Raw genomic sequence first — 13,521 nt, forward strand, 5'->3', positions numbered from 1 at the left:
CTTACGAAAGTCTTCCCATAAGCCCTGTCTGTCCTTTTAATTTTCGCGGCGCCCATCTTAATTTGACCGTCTCCTAGGCGACGCCCTGCTATAATTGCGCAATGCATTCGACGCCTGTCACAGCGAAAATGGGCCGGCCGGAGTGGCGCCACTAGCGGATTATTTCTTTGGGCTGTAAGGAAGAGTTGGGCCTTGTCGTCGTTTGTTTCGCAGTCGGAGCCAATGATCTTCAGATGTCTTTGGCGCCCTCGCATTCCGATTCGACTTCGCCGTCGCATTTGTCTCTGACCGCACCACAGGCACTCATTTCGCCAACACCATCTGCTCCCCAACCAGGGGTGCCGACTTACAAAAAATATTGGGGGGCCCAAACCGGGGATCTTGCTCCAGGAAATTTTATGAGTAGAGAGTTTTAAGTTTTTAAGCATTTTAGAAGAGTCATATGATCAACATTAGAACCTTGATCATTCAAATCTAGATATCTGGACACTCCGGGGAAAATCGGCTAGCCTGACACATTTTTTCCTTACACCCATAACGAATTTTTGAGGGGGCTCTGTCCCACTCAGACCCAATGGTGTCGGCGCCACTGCCCCAACCCAAAACTTCTCTTCAAATTCCGCCATCCCCTCGTCTGCCCCATCGCTAGCTCACATTCATTCCTTAGTGTGCCGTCCGATGGACTTTATTTTAAAATAATTCCTCCTCAATATACGATGGTAAACATGCAGCAATTTTGCCATTTACAGTGCACTTTTTTCAATTGCAACTAAGGAACTACAATTAAATCTTCTTCTTTAGTCGTGAATCCTTTTCAGGAATGGTTGGGGTAACCACTCGAGTCCCTATCGTCTTCCATTCTATTAATTTATATATACCTACTGTCCACATCCTGTGTCCCCCAATAACTGCTTCCAATATTCCAGCCTCGACCTCCCTCTGTACATATATTCTGCCTTCCAACATTCATTCAAAAATTACCTTCGATCATCATCCCTCATTCCGCAGTAAATGGCCAATCCATCATCCACCCTGTCTTTTTTTCAACTTTCTCCGCTCTTCTCAAACCTTTTCCATCGGCCACTTTCTCTCTCTCTCTCTGCACATCTGAATTTCCTCTCTTTCTCCTCTAGCATCACATCTTAAGTCTCCACTACTTTCCTTTCTCGGGGCCCGAATGCCCTTTATTTCGTTTACACACAGCAGTGCATTCCACATATACGTCTTAACAGACTTTTTCCTCGGCGACATTTTGTCCGTCCCGGAAGTGAGGAGTTTTCCTTTATCGCGTGATGCTATCTTTGCTCTAAGCATTGTAATTCTCACTTCTTTTGTTCTCTTTCCATCAGACGTATTTAGCTTCCTAAGTAATCAAACTCTCTCACTTGTCTTTGCCACTCCCCGTCCGATACAACCCTCGCCTCTTCTAGCTGCAGCAAACCATCGCGATGGCCTCGTGTGCCTATGGATTATTTTATGATACTACTCACGATTCTTCGCTCGCTCGCACTGGGGGCTCCGCCGGGAACTTACGCTTTTCGAAAATTAACCAAGTTGGGCATTTGGTTGAAACCTATTATAACTATAAGAAACAAACTTGCCTATAACTAACTATAAGAAATTTCAAGGCTGCAAATGATAAAATATGTTAAAAAACAGGGAAAAAAGATATAAAATACAAAACAAAATAATAAGTAAATATTATTTTAAAAAATATACATAAATATATTTTTTAAATATCATCTAAAAAAAATAATAATTAAGGCAAAATATATATGTTTTATTGTCTGTGAATTTAAAATGTTAATTCTAAGTTTGTGCTCACACAAACACAACACTACCCACACAACTTATACACCTGTGCGCAATATTATACAACTGTCAACTGGGTGGTTGGGGTGAATTATATCACCGGTACAGCTGCAACGCGTCTGCGGCGCATCAATTGATGCGTGGTTTCGAGGCTGCATTACATTTGGAAGAGGTCGAACAAAATGTGGCGGATTGCGTGATACACTTAGGATACACTCATTCATCGGTTCCAGTCTCCAGAAATTTCGGTTCCGAAGTTGGACTTGTTGGGGGAATTAGCAGATCCGCGGGTGGGTATAGAGGGATTTGTCGAAGGCGCGAAAATTTTCAGCCTCGCAACCCTCTCGGAAGTGTCATGGGAACGTGAGTCACCCAAGCACACATTGTATGTGTATGAGATAATTTCGGGAAATATGAGTGGATACCAAATCAATAGCATTATTAGTGGATGAATAGGAGGGATCAATGTGTGCGGGGAGAAAATTAATCATGGCGGAAATCCGAAAGAAAGTGGGATTGTAATAGGGTAGTTTCCTTCATCAAAGGAAGCAAAACGCATTGATTGCTATTCTTTACCCACCAATAGGGTTTTCATAATGTACAAATTATTTTGTTTTACAAATCCCGGTTTAAACGAATGGCAGAGCTCAATTTTAACCTCATTTGAAAAAGGCCAGATTGGCGCCCATCCGATTCCACTCCACGTGACGTCACAGGGACCTAGTTTCTATACGAGTAGATAGGAGTTTCAGATCGTCTGAGATTACCAATGCATGCATGAGGGACAGAGCTCAGGGAAACATGCCTTAATAATCACCTATTAAAACTGGCTAAGTTCGGAAAGTTTTCTTCGTTTGATAGGGGAATAATAATCCTTATTTAAGCCTAGCGCTACCTGCTAGCAGCCTGCATCGTATCAGCGCTCAAGCCTCGCCCCAAGGTCACCTCACACGCCGGCAGCTGGAACCAGAAATACGTCACACGGACTTTTCCCATCATTCCTACTTAGCCGTCGCGTTTTCGTGCGCTTGAAAATTTTCACTTTTCGTTTGATCGCGAAAAATAGATATCGTCATTTAAAAATCTAAGAACGTGAAATACGTACTCCAGGAGTAATACTCTTTCGATTAAGGCAATAAAAAATAATAGGAAACCACCCTATTGATTGCGTTTATGAGGGCCGTTTGTGATAGAGCAGCACCTCAGCCCTCGTCGAAGGAGAGTTAATCTCGTTTGAAATAAACGATATGGCGACTAACAGTGGAGGAATACATTGTTTTGTAATGTATGCCGCGTCACGGCATTCCATGCGGCCAGGGAGCAGCCGCGGACGTGGTCAAATATTGGGTTTAATTATTTGTGTTGGGAACGGTGGCAGATGATTTCTTTGAATGGACCCTCTAAAAGCCTCGATGCGATTTTGATGTAAATGACTGAGAGAAACTATATTGCTATAAAACAATCGGGCAAATATGTTGATGAAATCAGCGTCCCCCATTTTGTAAAGGTATCTGCGATAAAAATTACAGGACAGTAAAGAAATTAGGTTATAACAAATGGAAAATAAATGTGGTACCAATTTATATTACAGCTTTTGTTATATTTATCTGCTTAACATGATTCACTTTCCAACATCCGTCGATTACGGTAATTCCCGTGGCCAGCAGTCAACTCCGGACTGTTCCGCACGTTAGAAAAATCAACCTTTATTTCGGCCTCACAGGCGATCGCCATTCATCTCTACGTGTCACATCTGCGTGATTTATTTCTGGTGTAAATATCTCGAGGTAACTCGGTGATCCTTTTTTATAACCCAACAGAAACATAAAAAATTAAACGGAAAAATGGGTCCGCCATTTTGTATCGTAGCGTATCGGCCCCTAATATTAAGTGCTAAATGTTGATAAGAATTACTTATAAGACCCTGTTTAATAATATTGTTAATTTTTGTTGCTATTGAATTTATAAAAAAAGTTGTGCCATTTATTTTAACATGATGAATTTCGAAAAAAATTCAATGCGGGCAATTTTTTCGAAATTAGTTCAACTTTGAGGGCACTAATTTAGTTTAAAACGTTTTCATATGAAAAATAATTTCCGTCAAAGTACGCAGTAATGTATTGAAAAGAAATAGGCAAAGTTTCGACTTCCATACTAAATAAATCTTTGAGGTTATGCCCTGCTATTCCGATATTAGTGCAGAGTGGGGCGTTACGAATGATTTTAATTTACGATTGAAGTCCTGAGTCAGGAGACACAACCATTAAATTAGCAGATGTATTGCTTAAGGTGTGGGTCACTGAGGTATAAAATACTTCAGTTCACCAACATTTAGATCCTGTAATGTTCCTCCTCAGAATGAAAAAGGAGAGGGCTGATGTTTGTTATGCAATCGATGAAGATGCGGAGGGGCAATAAGAGAAATGTCACAATAAATGGAATTCCATTCATGCGATAAATATTATTATTAAAATGGCAATTTGAGCAGTTGCAAAATGCGCGTGCCTTCATCGGAATATCATGGAGTTTCTTGTCTGGTTGTTACTATGTTACGCTGTTGCGTACAATTTTAATGGTTTCTATTATTCAAGTATTCTACCCTTAAAAGTAGATTTGCGCGTGGTATTTACCAAGTAATTTGGAATTATCCCCTCCCTTCGTGGACTCTTCCCTCTCCCATTCACAATAAGACCTATTCCCTTTCATTCTATATTCTAGCCTTCCTCTCCCTCGTTTACCCAACATTCTACCCACATACACAGTTTTCAACCTCCCTTCCCCGCTTAGAAATCACTCCATCCAAACCGTCTGTCTCCTCCGTATCTCCCTAGAAGTCTCCTTACCCACCATATGCTGCACATCGTCGTTCCTCCTCCTCTTCGTCCACATTACATTTCTCCACTATCCTCGACACCCAAATCTCGTGTTTCTCCACTCTTCTCTTGTCCTCTTTCCTATGTGTCCACGTTTCCGAACCGTAAAGTGGTACACCGCAGAGCAGACTCTTCACTAGATTTCTATCCTTCTCTTCAAACTCTTATATCCTCTCTTAACCTCTTTCCTGTTCATGAACGCCTCCTCTACCAACGCAATTCTCTTCATGGTGTAACTATTTTCCTCTAATGTACTGCCCACATAAGTATTAGTTAAATTGCTTTACCTGCTCAAGTTCTTCTCCGCCTACTTTTACTTTGCATCTCACATTCCTTGCTCGCGATGCTTTGCAAACCGCATAACTTTGTACATTGTGGTTCATCCTCATGCCGAACGCACCCACTGGAGCCAAAAGCCCTCTTGTTGACTGGCTAATCAACGCCTGATCAACCTCTATCGCTGATTTAAGAGACCGGGACACACTGATGATAGATTACAGTTGCTGCATCTCGAATGGCTGACCGCATTTCATAATTTTTACGAAGAAAGCCACGAACATTACTGAGTAGGATCCTCAAGCGATAGGGTCGAGCGATCCGGACTTCACGGAGAAATAGAGTATATTTAGGGCTGCTTACCATAATTACTTTATATTCCTGATAGTGTGATCCATTACATTCAAAACTTTTTATTGCCATTCCTCGCAATTGCAAATAAAACACCAAAACATTTCGAAAAAAATTATCGCACTTCAGTCATCGCCGGGCTGTAGACATTTCTTTGAAACCGATGAAAAAGCGGCAGAAATGGCAAGAGCATAAATCAATTTCGTCTGCGATGGAATGAGACGTCATCCATATAGTTAGTTCTCTTGGTAGTAACACTTCTGGAGGTCCACATGCGTTGCAACGAGTAGTAATTCCCCAAACCACGGACCATAAATACTCTACACAGGATTCTCCACTCCCTTGGTTCCTGTGATTCCCACCGATCGCATCAAATAGCGGCGCTGATGTAGCGAGCCCCGGTTGTTCCCTAGCAATACACGCCCACAAGAGGCACGCTACGCGGCGAATTTGAATCCACGTTTCGCAACGCAGAGCTGTGAAGGGCAAAATTTGCTGGCGGAGCGGGAGCTCTCGTGGCGTCGACGCAACGCGGAGCTGTGAAAGCACCCTAATATGGCCGCGAGAGGCACGATTTGCGGCGAATTTGAATCCATGTCTCAATCGTTCATTGCTAAAAAATAAAGTTCGTATCAACTGCCCACGAAAATATAACTATCACCGTGAGTTTATGTAGTTTCCTGGTGGTGAAAATGTACGTAATCACAAAATCGGTACGCTAATTCACGTTGAGAGAAGGGAAGAATAAGTGGGTAAGGAAACGCTGTTAACTTTCCCTAGCCTGAATTAAGTTTGAGGGCCCATAGATATCAACCATGTCTTTAAACTTCCGGCACCTATGTTTTAGAGAATTAAGAATGATTCGTGCGCAGCTCATAAAGAAGATCACTCGTTGACATCATTACCAGACCACCTAGGCACACTTGGGGACGGGTCAGATCCGGTATTAGGACCATAGCAAGAATTTTTATCATACAGACTGTCCCAAGGGTCGTGTGTCATTTTTGACCTGTAATTTTAGTAACTTTGCATTGAGTAATATTCATGAAAATTGGCACACTTATGGGGAAAGGTCCTAAGTTTTGTTGAGTGTAAGCAAAATTTTACAATTTTGACCTTTTGACCTCACAAAGTGGGTCCAAACCAAAAATTTGAATTTGCCTTATGGGGTTTCAATGTTAAAAAAATCGAGATAGACAAAAGTGTGAAATTCATTGACCTATACGTCAATTCTTAGGTTTTTGGACACGAGAAAACCGAAAATAACACTTTTATTTACGAATATTCAACCGTTGACCCAGTAAGGTCACCGTCAAGGTCATAAGGGTGGCAAAAGGAATAGCATACCAACAAAGGTGTCGATCCATGGGTTTTGTAGGGTGCCCAAGTCATTGGTATTGTCCAAATACCCGTATTATTCACTAATTGACCTCCGAGGGTCACCACGTGGGTCAAAGGTCATAGAGTTAAAAGTCGGGCAATCATAAAAACCAAGGGGTCAAACCATAGGTTTTGAAGGGTGCCAAAGTCGGTTAGGCTGTTCGTAGATCCGTATCGTTGATATTTTGACCTCCGAAGGTCATAATGGGGGTCAAGGGTCATAGAGGTCACGCGTTGGTAGGTAATAGAAACCAAATAATCAAAATAACTAAAATTACGATTTCTGTACCTGAAGATGTCGCCACTGCGACGAAACCGGTCGTCTTAAATAAATTGTATGAAAAAGTACCATAAATTTTTATTGTTTACGACGATAGTGTTGGTTTTCATGCCGCTTTAATATCTTATTTTATATCTTGCCTCACTTATGCGGCCACTAAAACATCAGTAGGTTTTTGGCCTCACCAACAACATGTCGCCATCTTTCTCTTTCTGCTCTCATTTTTTCTGCGTCCATCTGCACTGCCATCTCAGCCGCTGTCGCTTCCCTCGAGTTACACGTCCTAACACCACTCATGGAAATGAGTCCCCTTCTCTCCTCTTTACATGACCATCCCATCTTAGCCTCCTACTTTTTATTTGAGCTATTACATCAGCTCCCTAACATCTCTGTTCGTTCTGATACTCCACACACCATTTTCATTAATGGAACCGTATATGGATCTTAATATTTTGTTTTCAAATTCTATCATTTTCTTCTCTTGATTTTTAGTCAATGTCCAAGTTTCAGATCCGTAGAGTACCACCGGCTTTTATTATATAGCCTTGTATAGTTTTGATTTTGTTTTCTTTTACTGCATCCTTCTTTTCAGCAAAGATTTATACGGACCAATAACTATTATCCCCAAGAAATAATCTGGCGTTCTTTTCTACTTCCTCTCTATTTTCCTCTTCTATGGTCACTCCGAAGAATTTAAACTCTGTCGAACTTTCAAAAATGTTATCTCTTACTTTTAAAGAGTTATCAAAATCTTCCAAGTGTCGTCATGCTATTGAGTATTTTATCTTCTCTTCGCTAATTTCTAAACCTACTTCTGAAGCTTCTTTTCTTAGAGTCCCTGCAAGAATTTTCAATCCATTTGCGTCCTCGGCCAATAATGTCATATCATCTGCAAAATCTGGTATGTTTATCTTTTTCCCAACTTCTACACCAATTTGTTGTCGTGCGCTTTTAAGAGCACTTTCCGATGATAGATTGAACAACAATAGGGAGAGCCTCTCCTTATCTCTCTTTGTCTCCTTGCCGTACTTCGGTAACTACATCAAATTCGGATGAATACTCATTGTTTATTTGTACTTTGCAATGTGAATCATCTGTACATATTTTTGCTAGCTTGACCAATTTGTTCGGGATTCTCATTTTCTTGAGGTATTTCCACATTTGATTTCTGTTGAAACTATCATACACCTTCTTAAAATCAATACAGAGTAGGTGGGCATCACTATTAAACTCCCAATATCTGGACAAAATTGTTTGATACTGAATATTTAGTCAGTAGTGGACCTATGTTTCCTAAGTGGAGGAGATCGGCAAGTAAGACACGTGTTTCCAGTGTAATGCAATTTTTATGTCATTCGTCATTTATATTATGACCAGTTTAAAAAATTAGGCGCACGAAGGCAGCATTGGGTTACCACGGTCGCGTGAATGCACGTTAGTTGTTACTATGGTCGGGTGAACGGGGCTTAACTTTCCGTCACAATGCATGCACCGTTCATATCCGATCGAGGTTTGATTATCAAAGGCTTGATGTATCGCTGTTGTTTTGTTTCGTTGAACAGGGTATCCGGGGCAACGCGTCGACGGACGCTTGCGAGGAGCATGACCCATGCCAGCACGGCGGAATCTGCATCTCAACCGACTCCGGACCCATCTGCGAGTGTCGAAACGTCGACTTTGAAGGCGTGCACTGCGAGAAAGGTGAGTGGCACTAGCACTAGTCTGTTGTAGTGCTCTCCGTCTCTCTCTCTCACGGAAGTGGAGTGCTGAGCGATGCACTTACAGATGACTTCTTCAAGGCTTTCCCGTGAGGCTACTCCGCCAACATCTCCTTGTGTTTTATTCGTTGAGAGATATTCTAAACAAGACTATGCAGAGACCTCCCTCTAGACCGGTCTGTTTTGGTGACGGATTCGATGTTTCGGTCGGCCTTTGTCTAATGGGAATTTGGGTACCCAAGATATGGTTATAGGTCTCAAATAGGACTAATTATTGCTAATGATTGCTTTAATTAATACTATTTTGAAGTTATATACATCAAGACTTCGACTCTTTCCAAAAAGAGAGGCAAATGTTAGCCATGGTGAATAAAACACACGGAGTCACGTGCATTCACTCCCATGAAACTGGCCCTTCATTAGATTCATACGTTAAATATAGAAGCGCTTCTCATAACGTATGACAATCATTATTTTAATACCAATTTATGCAAAATTTTACCCTCAGGATCTACTTAGTTGAAGCTAGGCAAATTGCATGACTAGACAAAGCTTTTGGAACATCTGTGATCTTCTATAAATGTTCCAGGTAACATTTCAAATCATCCATGATCGCTGATTATACGCTGCGTCTAATATTTCGTGCATTCCGAGTAAGTAAATATATATGAAAGGCCATAAAGATGCATCTACAAGTACCATCATTGGATAGCAACAAGAGAGTTTTCGTAATTCAGAGGTTCTAAGGAAGCGGGGTTTGTCATGCCCTTGACTTTAGTGCACCCTTGGTCTCCCGCTGTGCTATTCGTAGAAGATGAGGGCACTTAGGAGCAATGTCCTTTACTTTGCTTTACGATAATAATTAATAACGGAAGTGAATCGTGACAGCCACCATTGTTACTACCCCATCCCTCATGGCACACTGTATTGAAGCTCTGGCGTCGAGAGGAGTCAAGGTCGTTTATTATCCAATTGAAAAATGAGATTAATGGACAATTCTTCGGTAATTAACCCTTCTTATGGCGATATAAATGAGTGTCAGGGTTTTCACTTTCATTTCAAGGTTCCTCTAACTCTCACGCTTCAGGTGTTTGTAGATAAGTTCTTACTGCGGCTGCGGAAAACGTCTCAACATATCTCGAGTGCCCGACAATTTCCATGCGTCCCGTAAACCTTAAAAAACACATGATATCTGCCCATATCCCCGGAGGACATTGTTGGGGAGTTTGGCGTGACAATGGCCGACACCGCCCCTACCGAATTGGAAGGTTACTGGCGACGGAAAGTCAGTGTTGAGAGTGCAATGTAGAGGACTCTGCTGTTGTACCTATAGAAACCATCCTATCGCTCGGTAATTCGATACCAATCATTAAATATCGATATCTCTCAAATGCATGAGTCGGTCGCTGACTTTCGATTACGAAAAAATGGAAAAAGGCGCTGCGGTCGCCAATTACACTATCGTCAATTGCGATGGTGTTTAAAATGCTACAAAATCTAGACTAGGTGAGTAAAAATAGAATAGAAAATGAAATTTATTATTACGGGACAAGTTTGTCTCTTAGAAACATGTATGATTATAAATATAACAGAGTCAGACATATTACAAGAATAAGTAGATTTACATTATACATCGATTTCATAGAATGCGACTAAATATATGACAGAGTAGAACAAAAAATACATATGTATATATTATTAACAGCATGACAAACGAATGAACTCATAAATACATCTAATTTTATTGAATGCGACTAAATATATGACAGGGTAGAACAAAAACAAATACATACTGTATGTATGTATAATTAGCAGCAAGACAAACGAAACTCATTAATACATCTGATTTTATTGACTTTAGCATCAGCAAAATAATCAGTTAAGTTACAATATTCAATTTACATGTAGCAATATTTCATAATATTTCTTTTGAATTACCTTACATTTTTAGATTTTTTGAAATCACATGACAATTTATTCCATATTTCGCAGGAGGTGTTATAGAAAGATCTAGCGTAAATGTAAGTTCTATGGTATCGTATGTGGAGTTCTTCCACATGGCATGTCGGGCGTTTATTTTTTTTAGCATTAAATTGTATATTTTGTGTAAATATGTGGGAAGTTCAATCGTACTTAACTTGTACATAAATGTAGCCTTATAAAGTAGTCGCCTATCTTGTATTTTTAACCATCTTAGTTTTTCAAAATATGGTGCCACATGTTCATAATCATCATCATCATCATCATCAGTGATTACTGTCCTTAGACAGGTTTCCACTGGACTTCTCTCCATCTTTCTCTATCCTGAGCATCCTCCTTTAGGTCTTTGTATTTTCTTCCTCTTCTTATATCATCCAACATTCCCATCCTCCTTCTTCCTCTTCCTCTCTTTCCTTCTATCTTCCCTTATATTATTCTCCGTTCCAAACAATTCCTTCTTAATATATGCCCTAACCAACTTGCCTTCCTCTTATGAATCATATGTATTAATTTTCTTTCCTCGCCTATTCTTCTTAGAACTTCCTCATTCTTCACTCTGTCAGTCCACTTCACTTTCAACATTCGTCTCCATACCCACATTTCAAAACTTTCTAAATATCTCTCCTCCTTCTTTTAACAGTCCATGATTCACATCCGTACAACACTACACTCCACACAAAACATTTCATAAACCTCTTCCTCATCTCTATTGGAATTCTTTTTGCTGTTAACAATGCTTTTACCTTTCCATACGCTCCTTTACCTATTGATATCCTTCTTCTTATTTCCTCAGTACAACTTCCATTCCATCTTACCAGACTTCCCAAATATTGGAAAGTCTGTACTTGCTGTATGATATTTCCTTCTAAGGATATACAAACACAACCTTCTTTTCTGCTGATTCTCATCACCTTGGTTTTATTTATGTTTAAGTTCATTCCAAATTCCCTCCCCACATCCATTATATCATCCATCACTTGTTGTAAATCTTCTTCACTTTCTGCCAGCACTGCCTGATCATCTGCATATTTAATTGTTTTTATTCTTTCTCCTCCTATTACAACTCCTCTAGCTTTTTCTAAAGCTTTCTCCATCATTTTTTCTGCATAAACATTGAAGAGCTCTGGAGAAAGGCAGCACCCTTGCCTCACTCCTCTTCCTATGCCAATTTCTTCTGTTTCATCATCTCCAATTTTTATAACTACTACCTGCCTACAATACATCTCCTTTATTAATCTCCTATCTTTCCAATCAATGCCAATGTCTTTCAAAATTTTCAATAACACATTCCAATAAACATAATAAATAATCGACCATAAATTATAAAAAACAACTTATATAATATTCCAATTCGTCTGTTCTTGAGCGAGGAGATGTATTCAATAAAGCGAGGCATATCTATCGTATCACGGTGTTTGTATATCTAAATGGATGGTCGTGAGCAGCTGATGGAACAGAATGCGGATCTCTCGAGAGATTCTGGAAAAAACTCGCCAGTAGACAATCAGTTAGTATTTCAACATGAATGTTTTTGGGCAGGATAGAGTTCTCCCCAGACAGCTTTCAGGGTTGGAGTGCGAGCTCCTTCCTCGCCCCGCTCTAAGGAAGATTTGGAAGATAACACACGACTCTTTGATTTGGCCAGAAGATATGCGCGAGAAAGAAGATATGTTTTATGGCCCGTATTGAGCGAGGAGATGTATTGTATAAATTTTTTTTAAGTGGATGCATTGTTATATTCATTCCATTAGATAAGAATTCCATTCGTAATATTCCAATAATTTAAATAAATTTTGACCTGTGAAATATGTTCATAATATGTGATGTCAAAAATATACCTTGTACAGGAATTCTGAATCCTCTGCAGTTTCAGATTTAGTTCATTTGTAAGGTCAGAGTATACCACGCAGCAATAATCTATATGAGGGAAGATAAGAGTTTCAACTAAGTTTTGGCGAAGAGGGACGGGGATGAGGTGCATAAATTGTTTTAACTGATATAGGAACTAGGTGGGGTGGGCAAACAAATTTATCTCGAAAATTTCAATTACGCATGGTTTTGTTCTAGTTTTATCAGTAAGTTAACGACAGAAAAATTCAACTGGAAAATTTCCAGCGTATTTTTTAATCGAAAACTGCCTCCTGATAACTCTTACCTAATTTATGGGCTTTCTGCAGCGGGAGTCGCGTTTTCAGAAACAAAATTTCGTCTGATAAATGTTCTCTTCACGAATGAGAGGCTTAATTTAAATGGATTTGAACACAATATCATGGTAACTTCAACCTCACATCGGAAATTATATTCTCATACCAGTTAAGAACAATTTTTGTACGGCTGTCACCAAGGTCAGATCCTGGATTATTTTCTTGGGGGCGACACAATGGTCTGACCTGGGAACGGTATTCTCAAGCGTGAGATTTAAAACAAGAAACGACAATGGGGAACTTGCATGGGTCGTCGATTGCTCTAAAAACTACTTTGAATAAGTAAAATGGATGCAGTAGCTCGCAAAAATACCTAGTTTCTCCATCATTCATCAAAAGAAATAAAAAAATTGACTTTAAAATCGAGAAAAATTTGTCTGAGCCGACCACTGCGCGAAGATACCCCAACGTTGCCGAGGCCAGGCGTGACGTCATAGTGTCTAAACAACCGTAGGGAGTTGGGAAATACGCTGAGCGCATGCTGTTGCTGGACATGGATGCTGGACATAAATGTAAAGATTCGATGGCGAGAAAGAAGTTGATTGGGCGGTTAAACTAATCGAAGGAAGTGGGGCAGGCGGTAGTTCACATTAAGGAGCGGTATTTGATGGTGCGGAGAGCACTAACGCTGTTCTGAGGCTAAAGGG

At 40.2% G+C, this 13,521-nt stretch overlaps 1 protein-coding gene across 3 annotated transcripts in view; it reads left to right on the top strand.

Annotated features, from left to right (window-relative positions):
* The window catches only part of LOC124167517 (neurexin-1), a 267,454-nt gene that overhangs the window by 102,743 nt on the left and 151,190 nt on the right, over positions 1-13,521 (top strand). For all 3 annotated transcript variants that reach the window (XM_046545448.1, XM_046545449.1, XM_046545450.1), the window contains exon 3: positions 8,535-8,673. In XM_046545448.1, the coding sequence (XP_046401404.1) occupies positions 8,535-8,673 (139 nt within the window). The remainder of the gene's footprint in view (positions 1-8,534; positions 8,674-13,521) is intronic.

This window comes from Ischnura elegans, chromosome 11 (genome assembly GCF_921293095.1).
Source record: "Ischnura elegans chromosome 11, ioIscEleg1.1, whole genome shotgun sequence".
NCBI lineage: Eukaryota > Metazoa > Arthropoda > Insecta > Odonata > Coenagrionidae > Ischnura > Ischnura elegans.